The sequence below is a fragment of the Vidua chalybeata genome, chromosome 27, assembly GCF_026979565.1.
Source record: "Vidua chalybeata isolate OUT-0048 chromosome 27, bVidCha1 merged haplotype, whole genome shotgun sequence".
Taxonomy (NCBI): domain Eukaryota; kingdom Metazoa; phylum Chordata; class Aves; order Passeriformes; family Viduidae; genus Vidua; species Vidua chalybeata.
The window spans coordinates 180,594-200,289 of NC_071556.1; the positions used below are offsets into that span (position 1 = coordinate 180,594).

At 50.4% G+C, this 19,696-nt stretch overlaps 4 protein-coding genes across 7 annotated transcripts in view; 1 reads left to right on the plus strand and 3 right to left on the minus strand.

The window, feature by feature from the left end:
• Positions 1 to 225: 225 nt before the first annotated feature.
• LOC128800607 (platelet glycoprotein Ib alpha chain-like) lies at positions 226 to 3,210 on the plus strand. The gene is made up of 2 exons (XM_053965926.1): positions 226 to 280; positions 814 to 3,210. The coding sequence occupies exon 2, from the start codon at positions 817 to 819 to the stop codon at positions 2,959 to 2,961; it is 2,145 nt and encodes a 714-aa protein (XP_053821901.1). The 5' UTR covers positions 226 to 280; positions 814 to 816; the 3' UTR covers positions 2,962 to 3,210.
• Positions 3,211 to 5,312: 2,102 nt separating this feature from the next.
• KLHL33 (kelch like family member 33) lies at positions 5,313 to 9,526 on the minus strand. Its single transcript, XM_053966235.1, has 5 exons — positions 9,452 to 9,526; positions 8,524 to 9,051; positions 7,336 to 8,269; positions 6,756 to 6,926; positions 5,313 to 6,185 (listed from the first exon to the last, which is right to left on the minus strand). The coding sequence occupies exons 1-5, from the start codon at positions 9,471 to 9,473 to the stop codon at positions 5,609 to 5,611; spliced, it is 2,232 nt and encodes a 743-aa protein (XP_053822210.1). The 5' UTR covers positions 9,474 to 9,526; the 3' UTR covers positions 5,313 to 5,608.
• A 1,913-nt stretch (positions 9,527 to 11,439) lies between these two features.
• NDUFA11 (NADH:ubiquinone oxidoreductase subunit A11) lies at positions 11,440 to 14,727 on the minus strand. Its single transcript, XM_053965622.1, has 4 exons — positions 14,611 to 14,727; positions 14,433 to 14,525; positions 12,487 to 12,609; positions 11,440 to 11,633 (listed from the first exon to the last, which is right to left on the minus strand). Exons 1-4 carry the CDS (start codon positions 14,690 to 14,692, stop codon positions 11,521 to 11,523), a joined length of 411 nt encoding a protein of 136 aa, XP_053821597.1. The 5' UTR covers positions 14,693 to 14,727; the 3' UTR covers positions 11,440 to 11,520.
• A 670-nt stretch (positions 14,728 to 15,397) lies between these two features.
• The window catches only part of RANBP3 (RAN binding protein 3), a 63,866-nt gene continuing 59,567 nt past the window's right edge, over positions 15,398 to 19,696 (minus strand). For 3 of the 4 annotated variants that reach the window (XM_053965620.1, XM_053965618.1, XM_053965617.1), the window contains one exon: positions 15,398 to 17,850. The gene's annotated coding sequence lies outside the window, so the exon portion shown is untranslated. The remainder of the gene's footprint in view (positions 17,851 to 19,696) is intronic. The other variant, XM_053965619.1, reaches the window with a different exon arrangement.

Below are 19,696 nucleotides of genomic sequence, written 5' to 3' on the forward strand. Positions count from 1 at the left end.
GACTGCAGTGGGCCATGACCCTTTGCCACTGGGGCAATGCCTGCTGATCCTCAACATTTTGCAAGGAGAGATGGTGATGTGGCAGTGCAGCCAAAGCAAGGGCTGTGTGAAAGGACAGGAGATGGCTTTGGCTCCTCAGGAAACCACAGCTCCCTTCCCACAACTGTGGGTGCTGATAGAGGGCTGGGCAGCTCCCCGCTAGCACTGTCCCAGAGCACTGCCTGGTCTGTGGGCAGGAGGAGGCAGAGCAGCAGGAGAGCAAATACTGGAAGATCTGCAGGTGAGTCAGAGTGTTCACAGGGGCCTGATTGCTCATGGAAGACACATCTTTTCTCTTGTTTCATGCTCTTACCCTCCAAATCTAGCAGAGGGCTTAGCTGGTGTTGGGTAAGAGCATATTCAGGGAGATTCTTCCAGCACACGATTTGTCTGGGTTGAGCTGGGTGTGGGTATGCTAGGACACAAACACTGCAGAGGCATGGCTTTTACAGTGGTGAGGGCAGCAATGCTGCCGCAGTGGAGAAGGCATTGCTGTGAAGAGGCCCATCAGTCAGATTCTCCCCACTATGGAAGAGAGCATGGAGAGCAAAAGGGCCAAAATGTCATCTGCTGGCCTCCAAGGACAAGATGGCAGTAGGTGTGGGATTCATTTCTCCCTTACACCATCCCAGGGAGGAGCTGCAGAGCTCAGAGGGTGCCGGAGGGTCTGGTAGGGGATACCAGTTTTGCTACAAATGGTGCTTGTGTGGGAAGAAAGGCAATGTTTAGGCGCATGCCTGCTTGCACCCACACCTCTCGGTTCTCCCCCTCCAGGTCATGGAGGTCCTTGCCCTGACCATGGTTACTCTTCTGGCCCTGCTGCCCCCAGCCCAGCCCTGCTCCTCAGAGATTAACAAGGTCAAGGACCTCCTGGAGGTGAACTGCACGGGGCAGGCTCTCAGCGCAGTGCCCCCAGACCTGCCTGCAGAGACAGGCATCCTGCTGCTCAGTGACAATCGCCTGGAGTCCCTCTCCACCACTGCCTTTCTGTCCCTCGCCCAGCTTCAGGACATTGACCTGGCCAACAATCGGCTGGTGGCTCTGCACACAGGAGCCTTGCTGCTGTCCCTGAAGGAGCTGACCCTCTCTCACAATGCACTGTCAGCCCTACCTGTCCTGGAGGGCCTGCCTGCACTCACCCACCTGGCTGTGGCTCACAACAGCCTGGAGACATTGGCCTCAGGGGCTTTCCGCACAGTGCCACAGCTGCAGAACCTGGACTTGCGAGGGAACAAGATGCAGCAGCTGCCTCAGGAGGCCTTTGCAGGGCTGAGGGCACTCAAGGAGTTGGACCTCTCAGACAACCTCCTGAAGGAGCTACCCAAGGAGTTGCTGCAGGACCTGCAGAAGTTGGAGACCCTTTGGCTCTCAGGGAACCAGCTGCAGACCCTGCCAACTGACTTTTTCCCAAAGGGGCACCTCTTCATGTATGTTTTCCTCACTGAGAATCCCTGGCATTGCAACTGTGACCTGCACTACCTCCAGACCTGGATCCAGAAGAATGCTGACATTGTTTATCAGCCAGAGCGGGGCCTGGAGGAAACAAAGGTGGAGGTCGCACCTGAGAAGGTACTGTGCCACAGCCCTGCTGAGCATAGGCAGAAGCCCATCATTCACTTCAAGCTTAAGTGCAGCATCGTGGAGGATGTGGATGAGGAAGGATGGGATGAATATAATTATGGGGAAGAAACAACAGAGAAAGCTACCATGAGCACCTTCCCCCCACATCCATTCATCCCCAAAGAGCACACTACCATGCCCTGTGCTATTACCTCATCTTGCCTTCCCACCCTTACTACCACAAGATCTCCCCTCACCAGACCTTCCCTCAGCACCTCTTGTACCCCCACCCTTTCCCCAAAGACTTTGCTTGTGGTGCTGACAAGCATCAGAGTTCCCAACACCACCACTCCTGTACCAGCCAGTCCCACCATGATACCCACACAGACCCCCAGCACTGCCACCATTCTCACGGCTGCTACCACCATCACCCTGCATAGACCTGCCACCCTTGACAATGCCACCTCACTGCCAACAACTATGAGCAGCAGCTCTTCTAGCACCAGTGGCCATCCTCAAACCACCCTTGCTGCCAGCAGTATCTATGGCAGTCTCATGGGGTCCGCTGGTACATTTCCCACCACTTCCACAGCAGTGCCTTCCACTGCCATGATAGAGGCCTCTTCCACTGTCAGATCTCCATGTCCTCCGCTGATGTCAGCCAACACCATGCTTTCCACACATGCCCCAACACTACCACCTCCCCTGGACACCATACACTTCACCCAACCTGCATGTTCCCCCCTACCTTCTCCTCCTCCCCTCTGCCCATGCTCCATCCCAGGACGGGCTGTACCTGTGCTGCGTTTGCAGGCAGGTGGGGAGGGTCTGCAGTGGGGGCAGTGGGTGCTGAGGCACTGCTGCCTGTTGCACTGGATGCTCTACCTGGCTTCCTTGGCTCTGCTGGTCCTGACCATGCTGGCTCTAGCAGGTTGGCTGGCATGGATGTGTCTGGTGGGACAACCCTCCTGGCACCAGTCCCTGCAGACCCAAGAGGTGCGGTATCCACTGATGGAATGGAGGGAGTCAACAGGAAACCCTATGATGCATCTCAGCAGCTTCAAAATCCCCCTCCAGCAACCCACATTCTGTACAATCAAGGAAGTGGAGTTGTGCCCTGAGGTTACCTACTGCACAATTAAAGATCTGGGGATACAGCGCAGTCCTGCAAGTTACTCCTTCTGCACCACAAAGGAGTTGTGGGTTCACCACAGTCCTCTACATACATCAGTCAAGCCTTTCTCCAGGAAGCTGATGGTCACAGACCTTAGCTTCCTGAGGGCCCCATCTGTTTACAGCCTAGACAGAGGTGTTGAGGCCATTGGTGATGTCAGAGTGAAATATGCCGGTAACACCATGTAAATGTTTCTGTACACTCAGAGAAAGAGATTGAGGGTCATGGCTCTGCTTTATATGCTTTGTTTTACAAGGGAAAGATCTACTAGCCTAGGAGGAAGCCATCCAGCTCCTTCCTCTAGTATTCTCAAACAGCCTGAGGTTTCCAGAGCTAAAATAATTACTTGGGTATTTGGCTGAGGAAGATAATGTCCTAAACTGGTCAGTGATAGTCTGGGGCTGCCACTGCCTAGTTTTGGGGTGAGTGTGGGCAAGCAGAATTTATGTTGTGCTCTGTCACAACTGCTTCTGCTCAAATTATGCACACACTTTCTACCCAGTGCCAGGTTCTTAATCACATAATAAATATTCTGTGCCTGAATTTAAAAGGGGTGCTGGTTTGATTTCATTGGACCTATCACAAGTCCTGGCAGGGCAGTGAATGAGAAATTTGTCTTCAGTATTTGGAATAGTGAAGGCAGAGAAGAAAAGTCCATGGAATCCCAGAATCCTAGAATATCCTGTGTTGGCAGGGACCCCTGAGGATCAAGTCCGATTCCTGGCCCTGCACAGACACCACAGCAATCCCACTCTGTGCCTGAGAGCATTGTCAAAACACTCCTGGAGCTCTGGCAGCCTTGGAGCTGTGACCATTCCCTGGGGAGACTGTTCAGTGCCTGACCACCCTCTGGGGGAAGAACCTTTTCCTAATATTGATCCCTTGGGATGCCCCCATGAGGGGGGCACATGAGGGTCCTGCCCCAGGTCCCAGAGAGCAGAGATCAAAGCTGGCCTCTGCCTCCCCTCAGGGGAGTTCTCCACGATGAGGTCTCCCCTCGATGTCCTCCAGACTGAATACATCAAGTGCCCTCAACTGCTACTCATACCCTTCCCCTCTAGACCCTTGCCCATTTCATGGCCTCCTTTGGATACTCTTTAACAGCTTTAGACGCTTTATGTATTCTGGCATTCAAAACTGCACAGTTATACTCCTATTCCTGACTTTGACCCCAAATGTGTGATTCTTCCCTGTGGTACTGAATCACACAAGAAAAAGCATCACACTGGCAGGTAATAAGGAAAGTGCAAGTGTTGATGCTTCTGCATGACCCATTATGGGATGGCCAGATACGGAGGAGTAGGGTGGGAGGCTTTGAAGGGCAACAGATATGACTTGTAAGGGATTACACTAGAACAAAGCATTCCAGAGCTGGCCAAACTTTGTGACCACCTGTCTAGATGTCACTCAAACATTTTGGGAGGTGTGAGAACGAGGCAACAGTCACCATTGGTGGGGGTCAAATGGCTCGCTTCAGAACTCGTGCATAAATGCAGCAGCTGGATTCTATGAATCATTTTTCTAGCCTGAAACGCAGTTCCAGTTCTAATTGCCCCAAATGTATTGTCAAACTGCTGTGAGTCAGCATGGCCTTCTGGTAGATTAACTACTGGAGTTCCCCATGTTCCACAGGTGGGAACACGTGCCTGTGCTTGGCCAGCATGAGTATGTCTGCTGGTGAAGGTCTGGTGTGCAAGTGTGTCCATGGACATACACATACTGCGTTTGTAAGAAGGCACTAGTCTGACTGCTGGTGCTGTCCTCTAACCATACCATCCTCTCTATCCCTGTTTCCTGGGAAAACAATGAGACAAGCCGCTCCAGTGCTGGCACAGTCTGAAAGCTCCAACAGTGGGGCCACAGACATCTGGGGAGCAGAGCTGTGGAAAAAAAAAAAAAAAAAAATCTGTGTATCTTGGTGGACAGAAAGGTGAACAAGGTCTAGCAGTGCACCTGACAGCAAAGGGAGGGCAACAAAACTTGAACTGGGTTAACAGAGACAGGGCCAGCAGGCCAAGGGAAGTGATTATCCCCTTCTCCTCAGAACTCTTTAGACTACAATTTTTTGTCTTCTACACATTTGAAGCCAACCAGTTCTCTCCCCAGAGGCACTACTGGTATCCCAGTGTTTCTCAGAATCCCATTACCTTTGCCTCTCCTTGCAACTCCTCCCTGGAATTCTCCCACCTCTTCACACAACAAGCACTCCAATCCACTCCAGGAATCCAAGATCTCTCAAAACCACCTAGGAACCCCAAAGCCCCCAGGACCCCCTATCCTATCCCACCGTCAACCCCCACAAATCCTGGCACCTCCATTACTTTATTCCCTCAGGATCCCCTGTGCACCCCAAGATCCCTCTCAGTCCTGAGACACACACTACACACACCCTCGTGCCCAGTGAACATAGGCACACAGAGTCCCAGTGCCCAGCACCACCCACCCAGGACACTCAGGTCACTGGTCTCCTGCTCGCCTCCTGTTCCTTGTGAGAAGCACCTGGATGTCTGGGTTCCCCATCAGAAACAAGACCCAGACAGACAGTTCAGAAAGCACTTTTATTCAACCCAAGTGTGGGGGGAAATTGAGGAATTCCTAGCTCTCAGTGAAGGGCTCAGACAAGGGGATTGAATATTCTTGGAGGCAGAGGGCTACAGTGTGGGGAAGCTTTATGTTCCACAGGTTCACAACAGTCTAGGTCACGTACCCTGAGGGTGAGGTGTTGCTGGAAACCACAGAAGGGACCCACTCTTGTAGAGGGATCTGGACACTTTTGTTCCATAGAGGTACCCATGGATGCTATCTGGGTATCCCATGGATTGCAAAGAGTATACCCTAAGCATTATTGGGAGTTTCAGTTGATCTCAAGGGGTCTTTAAGGCAGCTGGGAGCACGCAAGGCAGGGGGTACAGTGAGAACACAGGCTTGTAGGTCAGTATAGGCATGGGGCAAGGTGCCTCGGGTGATCCAGCGCCGGGTACCTGGCTGGTAGGCGTGGATCAGGTGCGTGTCCTGGTAGGTCTCATGACTGTACCCTCCCAGAACAAGCAGCTCCCCTCCCAGCACAGCTGCACCCCCAACTACATGTGCACGGGGGAGAGGGCTGAGGAGGACCCAGATGTTCTTCTTGGGGCTGTAGACCTCAAAGGTCAGCTGGTCCCTGTAGCCAGTCTGCCCAGCCCGCTGACACAGGCCCCCAGCCACATACAGCTGCCCACCTGCCTCCTCCATGACATGGCCAGCTCGCTGGCCATTCATGGGGGCCAGGAGTGTGACAGGTGAACCTGGGACATAGCGGAGCAAGGATGCCTGACACTGGTATGCTTCATCACACCCACCCGACACGTAGAGCTCACCATCCAGGGCACACGCTGCATGCCCACACAGAGCCATTGGCAGGGGCTGGCACCTCCTGGGCAAGGAGAGAGGGAAGGGTGAAGGACAGGTTAAGCAGGGCTGTCCTGCAGTGACCAACTACCTAGGGGTTCCCTGGTGAGCCATGGCTTCATTGACCACTCAGCAGGCAACACTTGCCAACACCCAATGAGCCCCAGTGGACAACATCAGCTGACACAGAATGGATGCCCCACAGATGGGGCCATCACTGTTCAACACTTTATAGTCGCCACACCATTGGTCAACCACAGTGGGCTCTATTAATGGACAACATTGGCCATCACCCCATGAATTTTCTCCCTATAAGAGGAATCAAACTACTTTTCTCATTGGCAGATGGCAAACAAGACCTGCAATGAACACACTGCTGGCCAAAAACTCATTTGCCACCCACTAGTCAACACTGGCTAACACCTAGTCCCCAAGGGACATGGTTGTTCAACACCCAGTAAACCCCTCTCAAATACCACTGCAGGTCCATCCTCCACTGGAGACTTAGTGTCACAAAGCACTCAGTAGGCACCATGGCCAAGATAAGGGGCTCTGAGAGAAAAGGAAAATTAGGCATCGGCTGGAGCAGCCTCACCTCCAGGTGTCATTAGCCAGGTCGTAGCACTCCACAGTATCTGTGCAGTAGAGTTCCCCTGAGCTGCCCCCCAGGGCATAGATGAAATTACCAAGTGCCACAGCAGCAAAGTAGCTCCGTCCACATGTCATACTGGCCAGACGCTCCCAGGAATCATCCATAGGCTGGTACCTGGGTTTGAAAGGCAAAGGGGCAAGAGACTACCTGTTACCTATAACACCATGAGCTGATGTTGGCACCACTGAGGGCAACAACCTACCTACAACTTGCCAGTCCCATAGTGCCTTGGGGTCACCTTGCATGGGAATATCCCCTCCTTCCGGACAATATCAAACCCATAATGTCCTGGGGCATCTCCAGATAGAAGCCTCCTGCTCCTACTCCCAAAAAGCCTGTAACACCCCAGAGTAGGAGGGCACCTCTGAGTCCTATACCCAACCCTTCCCAGAATGTCTTGGGGCCACTTGACCAGCTGCAATGCCACAATGTCTTGGATCCACGGGGCAGCTCTTAGCTCTAGCAATACCTCCCACAATGTCCGGGTGCCACATGCCAACTCCAAGTCCTCTGTAGCTCTCACCTGTAGACACTGGTTAAGGTGTCATGGACCCCGTAGTAGTGCTTTCCACCCAGGACATAGAGGTTGTTGCCCACCACAGTTACAGCATGACGGAAGCGTGGGCCATCAGGAAAGTGTCCCAGTGCCCGCCACTCAACCTGCTTCACCAGCCCCACAGCACTGAGGTAGCGGTCTGCAAACCAGAGGTGTCTGCTGGGCTTCCGGGCAGCCAGGTTGCCCTTTACTTTGTCTCCACCACAAACCACCAACACTTCTTGCAAGGAACGTACCCGGCATGGCAGCTGGGCCATGGGGGTGAAACTTGCTACCATGAGCTCGCGGAGGACCTTTGGGTTAGCTACCCCTGCAGTCACAGATGGGACCTTCTTCAGCTCCAGGCTGGACATGAGGGCAAAGCGAACAGATGACAAGATCTCTTTGGCTAGATCCTCCTGGCCATCTCCATTGGCCATAAGCCACCGAGATGCTGCTTCCAAGGCTTCCAGTTCGTGGAGGACATTGAGACCATCAGAGCGGAGGAGGCGGATGAGAAGGTGTGCAGGAAGATCCAGGAAGGCCGGTGTAACCACCACACAGGGAAAGGTGGCCAAGATGTAGTTCTCTGCTATATGGACCACCTCATCCAACCCATAGGCCACAGCAAAGGCCAGCACATCAGGGACAGTTTCTGGGGTCAGGCCATGGGTGAAAACATCCAGGCAGAGAGTGAGAAGCCCCCAGGCCTGGTAGCGCAGGGAGGTCTCAGCTGCCTCTAAGACCATGGGCCATGGCCCTGCTACAGCTCCTGTGTAGGCAAAGGAGAGGAGGAGACGCAGCTCGGCTGGGGACAGCCCCGTAACCAACGGGTCAGCAGGGTCATGGGTGGCCTCTCGCATGGGGCAGGTGAAAAGGGCCCGGAAGAAGTCACAGGAGCAGCTCAGGGCCAGTCGCTGAACTAGGAGGAAGGAGGAATAATGGTGGGAAGCAGCAGGGGACCCTCTACAGTGTGCAACCCCCGGAACTCAGGTGTCCTGGCCCCATGCCCATCAAAGTCCCAGCTCTGCCAAACGGAGCAGCCCTGTGGGCACCTCTAGAGCCTGATCCCCACCTGGAGCTGCAGTCTTATCATCCCCACCAGAGGACTTGGCTGTCCCACAGCACCCTGTCCCACTCCTCAGCCCCTGATAGGGATCCCCACCTCCTGCCCACCTGGGATGACCTCGTTCCCTGCCTGGAGCTGAAGGTCACAGCCCACACCATTGGCATGGAGCTGCTCCATGGCTCTTAGCGTCTCCCACTGCTCCTCCAGGGGCTTAGGACCTTCTTCCTGATTGTCAATCTCCAGACGCAGGGCGCAGGCAGCCATCAATCGGGGGGCACCCAGGGCCCGGGCAGTCTCCTCCACCTCTTTTGCCTGGCCATGGGGCACAATTCCCTCATAGGCAAAGGTGAGCACAGCCCGCCAGCCCCACAGCGTGGCCCCAGGTGGCAGGGGGACATGAGGTAGAGGATCTTGGCCGAGTTGTCTGGTCCTGCCCTCCAGGAAGCGGTGGAAGAAGGAGCTGATGGAGGCCAGGACCACAGCATGAGCCATGTCACTCTCTGGGCCCACGGCCACATCCACCAGCTGTCCTGTGGTGCGGAGATGGTCAGCCACAGCCAGGAAGTGTCCAGCGTGAGCCCCATCCCGCAGGCTCCACTGGTCTGGGGCCGGCCCCTCTGCAACCCACATCTTGCCTGTGGAAACACATAGAGCAGGGAGTCAGGGAGCTGTCTGCACAGCTGGAGCCTCTGGCCCATGGCTGGAGTACTGGCTGGGGACATGGGGTCTTGCTACTGGTACTGCCACATAGCAAAGCCACTGGATCCACCACCAAATCCTCTACCCCACAGCCAGGGCCACCACACTCTGTTACTGCTCCATTACTGAATTTGATGCTTCTTGGCAAAACCGCAGCTCCATAGGTGAGAACAACAGCCCATTTCACTGCCCCATATCTGAGCTTGATCTCCTCACCTGCCTCATCTCTGAACCCTTAGCAAGAAGCTACTGACCCACAGCCAAGGCTGCCTCCCCACATACCTCAGGCCACTGTCACCACTCAGACCTTCAGTCCTATAGCACACACAACCATACCTTTCCTCAGCCATTGCCCCATAGCTGAAACTACTGATGGTCCAACAGCAACCAAGCTGCTGGCCCCCAGCGAAGCGCCTGTCACACCTGCTTGGTGTGTGGCAGTGCCTGCTGTGCACTGCCTGTCGTGTGTCACACTGCCTGTCACACATTGTGATGCGTTATCCTGCTAGTTGTCTGCAATGTTACATGTCATGCTCCCCTGCACTGCGTACTGTCGAGGTCTGCTGACTATTATATTACTGCCACCCCTTGCCCCCACCATGTTGCTCGCTGTTTGCGCAGTGTTGCTTGTCCTCGCTCAGGCCATGCACTGCAGCCCAGTGAAGCGGTTGTTGTATGCCGTGCCCCTGCATTACTGCGTGGCCTGTTATGCTGTGCCCTGCACTTGTCCCCCTTACCGCCTGCTGCTGCTCTGTGGAACTTCTGTGACCCCCTAGGAATGTGTTCGGGTAATTATAGACTGGACAGAACACGTGGCCTCAGCCAGGAGCTGGGAGAGGCTGAGGCAGAGGGAGGTCCAAGGCCTCAGAGTCCCCAGGCTGGGACAGTGGGTCACTGAATTCTCTGAGGACAGGCAGCAGGGCTAGCTGAAGCTGACAGGAGCTCTGTAAACTCTGTGCTACCCTGAGCAGCTCCTGCTGGGGATCCCTGGCCCCTCAGGCCCCTCTCTTAAACCTTGATCTTCTCCAGAGCACAGGGTGAAGCAGAGCCCCCACCCAAGCCCTCAGGTAGGAAACAATCGCCTACTCCCACACCCCCATTAGGGAGCAGATAGGTCCACTACCACTTGCTGTGCTCCTGAGAGCTGTGCTGTGCTGAGCTGTGTGACTCTCAAAGAGTTGGGGGTCTCAGCTCCAGGAGGAAACCAGCCCCTTGGCCCAGCCTCAAGTGCCCCCAGGACCACCCTGCAAACACCCAGGACCCCAGCAGCCCCAGAGCAACACAGCCTGCCATGGCTGTGACTGTGTCCCAGTATCACCGTCTTTCCCTCTGCTGTCCTCTGGTGCACCAATCTCATCTTGTCCCCTCTCCTTGCACCCCATGTTCCCTTCTCCCATGCACCGGCATCCCCCATGCCCACATTCTCCGTCTCTATAACTCATGCACCCATCCCCTAGTGTCCCATCTCTGTACCACACTGTTCCCACATGACCAGTTGAATTCTGTGTCCCCAAAAATGTTCTCACATCCTCTACAAGTCCATTCTTCAGTACTTACCTATCCTGCTTGTGAAATTTTTTCTATCTAGTTAGAATTTCCCTATCTTGTTACTTCCCATCCTTCACTGCACACCTGAGCCTCCACTTTCTGTAGCCACTAAGTAGTGAAAAAGTGCTAGTACATCAAATCTTGACCTTTCCTCCAGGCAAACTGATCCAGTTCTCACCTCTCTTTGTGTATCCTGTGCCTCCATGCTCTCCATCTCCTTAGTGGGTTTGCAGGACACACTTGATTGTTCATAAAAAAGTCAATCAGATATAGCTATAAGCAACCTGCTCCAGTTATCAGCTGGCGTTCAGGGGTCCCTTCCAGCCTCAGATATTCCTCACTTTCAACCCTGAAGCACTTAGCTCTAGACCTCCTGAAATGCGTTTTGGACAAAGACCCCAGGCTCCCCAACACATTGTGAGCAACCCACAACTTCTTCCCTACCCCACCTTCCCCATCTTCAGCTCAGAGCCAAGCACTTCTTCAGAAGCTTTGGCTCTAGACCCTCACTGATGGGCTCAGTGCAGTGTAATCCCACACCTTGTCAAGAAGCCCCACAGGGCCCACTCAACTACAAGAACCTCACCCAAGCTACAGCATTAGTGCTCACACTTGAGCACAAAATACTGAGACACGGAGGCAAAGTAACTTGTGCACAGAAATCAATCACAGCCAGACCAGAAGATGCTGCTTCCTCTTCAGCAGCTCCAGCTTTCTGCACCTCAGCCCAAATGCTGGGAAACAGCCATATGACACCACCATGTTGTGACAACTGCTGATTGGACCAAATCTTTATTACATGATGTCCTAAGTACATACAGCGTTTGGAAGCCAGTTCACAGGGGGAAAGGTGACATTTACAGCTTAGGAGGTCCCGTCAGCCTCCAGCCCTCCTTGTTACCGATCTTCATGAGAGCTGCAGTTATTCCGAACCCCAGACATGCTGTGGTGCCAGTGAGGTAACTGTGAGCTGAAGAAAACACATCAAACCAGAAAGACCCATTAAGGCACAAGTCCTTTGCAATAGATCTTGATAGACTGCCATTTTTCGTAAGTCCTTTGACCATCAGCAACATTGTCTGGCCAGGGGAATTGGAGAAGTGACCTTTTTATAAAATTGAGTTCTCATGCTTATGACTTGCAATTTGAGATATCAATTTCAGTAATCCACTGCCCCATTCCCTTAAGTGGGCAATCTTAAATGGCTCATTTGAGTGACAAAAATAACTATCACTGCTTTGAACTCTCATGAGCTCAACAACTAGGACAAGTAAATTTTCACCAAAATCAAAACTTAAAAAAATCCCTCACTTCATTAGGTTTGAGGATGAATGTCTACAGAAAACAGAGTTGTGTCAGTATCTGCAGGAGATGCTTAAGGCTTACAAAGGGCTATAGAAGCAACAGCAGCAGGACACAGCTTGTCCATCAGACTATGTAACAAATTCACAAGGCAGATACTAGATTGTACTTGCTGTCTAAAATAAATCACACACTTGTTGCCAAAAAAACATGGATTTCCACAACTATATCTTTCCTATCCTGCAATTTTAAGGTATAACTGGTAGCTCTTACTGGCAGTACTGAGTGAGCTCTCCTTTCATTCTGTATATCACTTCAGGTTCCCTTTGGTATCTTCCCCTCCTACAGCCATATTTACTTTAGCAGGCCCACACAATGCCAATGAAACTGGCATGAATAGAGGCTGAGATGAATCATTACCAAAGAAGCCTGACATCAACATTCTTTAACATTTTTCCCCAACTGAAAAGTTTCTAAAACCAGCAAGGGCACATTTCAACACAGACATTGCCCACAGTTACCTCTCACTCCCAAGACAGCTCCTGCTGCACAGCCACCTATGAAATAGTTCAAAGGATCCTCTGGTTCCTCCCGGACTTGGGCACTGAGACAGGTACTTAAGCCAAACACAGCTCCCAGTGTAGCTGCAAAGAAGAAGTAAAAAAACAAAAACCAAAATCCTCAAGGACCAGAGAATTCACACTGAGAACAACTTCAATATTCACAGTAACTACAATGGTAAATGAAGAAAGATCCCTTTCCTATTTCCCAGGGACATCCTATCCCAGCTGCTACAGTGAGACTCAGCATTCACTCAGTCCCACTCAGCTTCCCTGGGTTTCTCCCCCTGCACTGCTTCGAGCTGGAGCCTTAGAGCACTCCACACCTACTGCCACCAAACAGCACCGCATGCTGCCAGGGTATCAACTAACAGCCCTTCCCGACAAGGCATGGGGCACCCCTGACAGCTGGGAGGACTGGAGGGGAGCAGTGGTGTCTGTGCAGCCACTTCCCCAGCTTTGCCTGGACTCTGCACTGTAACTTAGCCCTCAAGTCCCTGTGAAGCCACCTCACAGCACCAGGGAGAGCAACCCCAAGGGCACTGCTCTCCCTATACACTGCTAGTCCTGGCACTTTCTTCCTCTGCCTGCCTGGGGCTCACAATGGTTACTGGATAGTAGGAAAATTTATTGAGTTTGTCAATTATTCTTGTTTGTAAACTGACTTTGAAATTAAAAATTTTGAATTGAACTAAGAAACTGCAAAGTAGAAGCACCCTGTCCACTGAATTACACACTTTGTCCCATCAGACCCTACACTGATATAACTGCAAACTTTGGCAAAGAGCTGTGTCAAGAACAGCTGGGTTTGTATCTAATACAAACTCTTGATCATGAAACATGAATCTGTCTACCAGGCACCATGTGCAGATTTCAATTCATCTTTCTTGGGAACAACAAAAATGTCCAGATTAAAAATTTTCAATCCGTATATAAAACAAGCAGCTCCTGTTACAAACCTATGCAGAAAATGAATTACGCTGATGCCAAAATCAACTGAAAAGAGCACTGCAGAAACAAAACCCCCAGACCTAGGACTGCATTTCAACTTTCCTGCTCTCCCTGCTTTGGACCAAGGCATCTGTAGGCCAAATGCACAGCTTGAGGCAATGAGGTGCGGCTCCTGAATGGCAGACAGGACAAATCCTTCCTCATGTATGAAAGTGGTAAGAGGACCCAATATGCCTGTTTAGGATTAAGGGATTTATTGAAATCACACTTGATTACATGATCTAGTCCCTTCATAATGACCTCAACTCATTAGAGGAGATGCCAGATCCTGGTTAGAGTCGCACTACTCAAAAATGCAAACCTGGACTGACTATGCCCCGTCTCAAAGCACCAGCATTTGGGGAGAGACAGAGGTGGCACAAACCACTGAATCAGACTGAAAAGCAAAAGTCTGCTAAGAGGAAAACTGCACTTGACAAGGGACAGAGTGAGCTTCAACCATGCAGCCCCTTCAGCTCCCTGCTCCTCTCTTCAGCATCCACTTTCTCTTTCAAAGACAATTCAAGACAACTACATGGTTTCTCCTTGTCTATATGACATGACGGGAAAAACCTACAATGCCTAAATATACTAAGTAAAAACCTAAATTTGCTTATACTATGTTGTTGCCCACAAACTGAGTATTCTAGAAATACAAAAAAACATAATGTACCTTTTACTTTAGACTGCAAAAATATGTTACCTCACCTGCAAACCAAGGACATGTCTTTCCATTTCAGTGTTCTGGCTCTTGACTAAACAACGACCCAAGACCGGTGGAAGAGAGAACCACCGAAACCGTGCAGGGGCAGAGGCAAGGGCAAAAGTGAGGGCGCAGCCAGACCGGGCACAGGCGAGGCTGGCGTCCCTGCGGAATTCCATCCTATAGTTACAGTGCCGAGGGGCCCGGCCCTTACCCATCGTGACACTGTCCGCCGCCGCCGTCTGCAATGCGGCCAGAGCCGAGCCGGGCCGCAGCAGGATGATGCGATACGCCGCCCCGACCAGGCCTGCAACACAGCACTGCGCGTCATTGCCCGGGCCCGGGCCCCGCTCGCCGCCCCCCCGCGTGCCTCCCTTCCCCCCGGTGCCCACCCGCGGCCGCGCCAACGCGCGTGGCGAGCCAGGTGCGCTGCGGGCACTGCTCGCCTTCGGGCCCGTCCCAATAGCCCGCCATGGCGACAAGGGCACAACCGAGGTATCGCGAGAGGACGCCGCGGCACCGCCCCTCGAGGGGGCGAGGCCAGGGATCGTCCCGCGGGCACGCGCGTGGCGAGCGCGGTGGCCCCTTCCCTTCCCCTTCCCCTCCCCCTCCCCTCCCTTCCCCTTCCCCTTCCCTCCCGCAGGGAGCCAGGATCCCCGCGCGGGCCGGGACTGTGCTCCGCACCAGCCGCTGCCCGAACACACCCGCACTGTCACTGGCCTAAGGGATTTCTACCTTATGTTCCCAGATGCCCCACCCGCGGCTCCCAGGCTGTTTGCCTAAGCCTGGGGCTGTGACCCCACCGTTTGTCTTTGCTGGCTGCTTGCGGGGTGGGGAGATCAGTGTGGTTTTGTTTTGTTGTTGGTATTTTGCATTTTTGTTGGGCAAGGGTTGTTTTTTGTTTGTGGTTCGTTTTTGTTTTTGGTCGGGTCTACAACTCTTACTTATTGGCGCTTGAAATATCTTTAATAAATTTTCAAAGATTTTGATTTAATTCTCTATGTCTATACTGCTGTATGGTCGTATTTCCTTCTGAAATAATAAAGATGCTTTGACACAGGCTATAGAGATGCTGTATACATTGATTTTTCTAGTTGTTCACAGTACACTAATAAAAAGACAACTCTCTACTGTGCCTTCTTGGTGATGTACGGAAAATCACACAATGAAAAGCCAATATCCATAAAGGAGACTGAAGAGTCCTGCAACTTTATTTGAATAAAGGGAGAGTCCACAGGTACACAGGCCCATGGCGTTTTTTCTCTCGAGGTTTCGGAGGACGCAGCTTCCTTTTATCCCAAATTCCCAGCCGCACGTTGCCCTCTTCCTTTTCCCATTGGCTGAGGTACTAGGAAGGTACAGCCTTCCCAAACGCCTTACCACATATTCCACCTAGAACCTGTCATTTTACCCCAAAGGTCAGAAGTTCAGGTTTGTCCTCAGCTTGTCTGTTTCAGGAGTTGGGCTATCTGGGCTTGGTAACAAACCTGCTTGAAGTTAGTAGAGATGTTAAGACCCATCAAATTGGTTTGTAAAGACATTAGCATGCATCTCCCCTATCAGTGACACCCCGTCAAGCAAAGCCGTTCAGTTGTTTTACTGACTCTTGAAATAACTCCAAGATCTGAGTGAAGAAGTCTACAACTGTATCCTTGTTAGCTCAAGCTTTCTCACCTCTCTACCTCTTTTCCCTGTATGTGAAAAGCGTATTAAATACTTGATTTCTGCATTTTCCAGTATGCTGCGTCTCCCATAATATCTCTTTCTCATAGGAGCTAAAAACAGCTGGAGTTGGATGCTACTGCTCCATTATCCAAAGGAATTTTTTCTAGTGCTGTATCCTGCTGGCAGTAAAGTTGGGGCTTCATGAGCCTGGCAGCAGGAAAAGGAGACGGGGCATGGCCAGGGTTCGGTAGCTGCGCCGTGCTGTATCACACCGTAGATGTGCTGGGGTGCACTCACAACGTGGCAGGCAAATCACCTCCGTTCCAGAGCTGTCTCAGTGCCAGAAGGAGCGGGTGTGGAGTGCATTCACAACACAGGGCCTTCCACTGACCCTCGGCTTGGGCATTGTGAAAAATGTTTTTGTGGTTCATGTCAATTGGCAATAAAATCAGCAAATGCTTGTATTTGTTGTGTCGAAAGTGGATACATTCCCTGCGATAACTACAAAGAACGGTTTTGAAACTTTCTGACTGAATAGCTAAATAAAGCATTGAAATAGAAGAAGTATAGTAGAGTAAAGAGATGAGGTAGCCAGACAACTGATGCTTAGAATAAAATAGAGGAAGTTGTGGTAAAACAAAGGGATAGTGACAAAGCAACTAAATGCTTACATATAATAAAAAGCTTGATGCACTTGACAAAATCATGTAGCTGACACCGGTGTAAGGCCTCCCTCCAGATGACCACAAGAAGGACAGGAAGCCAATGACCACCTGGAAAGATTATGAAATTGCTGATCCCAGCTTATTGATATTTGCTCATTTGGACTAACCAAGCACATTGGAAAATGCTTTGTAGGCTTTAAAGCAGTATATATATTTTGCCGAACTTGTAAGTGGTGAGTGCCGTTAGTGGAGCGGTGACTCCCCGGCCACCCAGCCCTGGCTCGCTTGCTTTCTTTAAAATAAAGGCTATAGAAATAAAATTCGGTTTGGCTATTGAAATTTTATATCATTGCTTCCTCTACATGCCAGAGAGCTAGCTGTTCTTATACACAGAATCAATGCCACCATCAGGCACTTACTGGTGCTTTAATAAAGGAAGCATTTTTTAGAACAGCTTTACCCTTCTCCAAAGCTCTTCCTAAGCACACCACATGAAGGGCTGTGTGACCCTTCCAGACAGCAAGATGGAGAAAACACTTGCCTGCAGGGTGGCATATGCTGCAAATGTTCTCTCCTCAATAAAAACCATACAGAAGCCTCAGATATTCCTCACTTTCAACCCTGAAGCACTTAGCTCTAGACCTCCTGAAATGCGTTTTGGACAAAGACCCCAGGCTCCCCAACACATTGTGAGCAACCCACAACTTCTTCCCTACCCCACCTTCCCCATCTTCAGCTCAGAGCCAAGCACTTCTTCAGAAGCTTTGGCTCTAGACCCTCACTGATGGGCTCAGTGCAGTGTAATCCCACACCTCACCACCACAGGGCCCACTCAACTACAAGAACCTCACCCAAGCTACAGCATAGTGCTCACACTTGAGCACAAAATACCGAGACATGGAGGCAAAGTAACTTGTGCACAGAAATCACAGCCAGACCAGAAGATGCTGCATCTTCTGAATATTGCACAGGGCAAGACTCTACACCATTAAGTAACAAATAATTTTCTGGCATCCAAGGAACTCTTAAAAGGTCTTCTGAGACCATATCCCATGCAGTAGATTCATATTGCGTCTTCCACCGACAAGGGAGGTGTGACAAAGAATTCGCATCTCTCCAGCTTTGCAGCAGGTACAATGTCTGTAGCTGCAAGACTCTGCGTACCAGTGTCTACAGCTTTCCACTTGCCTCGTGGATAGACTGCAGCTAACTGGTACAGTACACTACTGGTAGTGGTTTATTCAGCAGATACATATCCTTGGGCTGCAGACCTTCCCCAGGCAGTCAACGCTGTTAAGACAGCTACAATAAGAGGGAACAGTTACCTTACTATAAATGGGCAAGTTCCAAGGAAAGCAATGCATAATTAATGTAACATTACTCCTAAAACACTAACTTGGTTCCAAATGTTTTTACTGTTGATAAATTAACTTGCTGATACAGGATATTAGTTCCCTTAAATGGGGGGAGGAGCTCCTCATTGTACTACAAGCTGCAGATAACTGTGTTATAGATGAATAATGCAATGGCTGACTCTCACAACTAAAGAGCAAATATGATGTATATGTTAAGAGAAGTTTTGTAGATGTATAGTTATGTTTCTCCCCCCTTGCATTGTTCCCACAGGATGGCCTGGGTAGTTGGGACATTTGGGAGGGACGGCTTGTTACTATGGTAGTACCTGACCTCCACTCAAGATGTAAGAAAGTGATCTCCACCACTGGACAGTGAAGAAGGAGTCTACTGACAAAACTTTGGGAGCAGCTAAAGGGTTAAAAGATCCATTGTGAAGATGAGCAGATGGTGATGGAATCCTTTGCTCCCAGCGCACTGTATTATTTTCTCTATTCAGTCTTCTGTTGTATTTTTTTATAAGGTTTTAATAAACCTTCTAATTTTTTAAATGAGTGTCATTTCTCACAATTGGGGTTCCTTTGATCTCAAAAACCTTCTCAAAAATGGCAGAACCATTAATCAACAAATTGCATTCAAAACATTACCCCATCCTTCCCTCTCGGGAGCTTTTTGTAGGGCCTCGTCCAATAGGTCTCCTGTCTGCAGCACAATTTGTGCTCTGAATTCTCCAGGACAGGAATTTATCTTGTCTGCTAAAAGGACTACTGACAGCAAGCTGCTTCTCAGAGGACAGTGTACAGTCAGCATTTGGATATTCAGTTACCAGCAGCACAAACTCTGCAGTGGGGGCTCAATGATACCTCCTGGTCTCTGGAACAGGAGAAGGAAATCAAACATAACATCACCACTTGGCTTTTCCAGTTTCATTAGAAGCTGAAGGTAAGCTACCAGAATTTGATCAGGAGTGATTCATTTAAAATAACCCCACATTTAATTCAGATGACCCTGGAAAAGGTATTCATTGCCTACCCATGCAACAGAATTGCCAGTGCTCTCAGTGACAAATTCAGCTTTTGTATCTTTACAAAAGGAAGAGTTTTGGAAAGGAGTCCTTGAAAGGAGGTAGACAGAAGGGAGCTCTGAATACTACCTTCAAATGAGGTCTTTTATTTACAGAAATTATCTGTAAGCATTTCTTAATGAGATACCTGTACTTCCACCTAGCAGAAAAGAATCAAGGCTGACTGTCTGATTTAGCAATTCTCTCTTGCACCTGTTTTGTTCTGTGATGATTTCACAGGAGGGAAAAAAAGAAACCCTTTAAAAAAAATTAAACCATCTTTGTAACATCCTGTCTGAAAATCTGCTACCCACAGAATGGACTAGGGTTCAATTTAAGCCAGTCAGTGCACTGAAAGACCAAGTAACACTGGGAGATAAAGCACACAGTGAAAAGTCAGTTTAATAAAATCTTGTATGACAAATTATAGCAATTATCATAACTGGAATTCCTAAAACTAGAGAAGATTATGGGAAACATGGTAAATTTTGAAATATGTAACATGGTTCTAGAAAGTAAACAAACCATTTTCTACACTCACTGGGAGAGCAAGAGATCAGCTGAACCACAGAATGGGATGTGTTAGGAGCAGTCATTTAATGGCAGTAATACCCAAGCAATGGCATCAATTGATACTTCAGAGAACAGAGAGGAGCCATTACAAAGGTGGAGGGTTTTTATTCCTGCAGGCTTCTAACAATCTGGTCACCTCCCATCCTAGTTCTAGTGCAG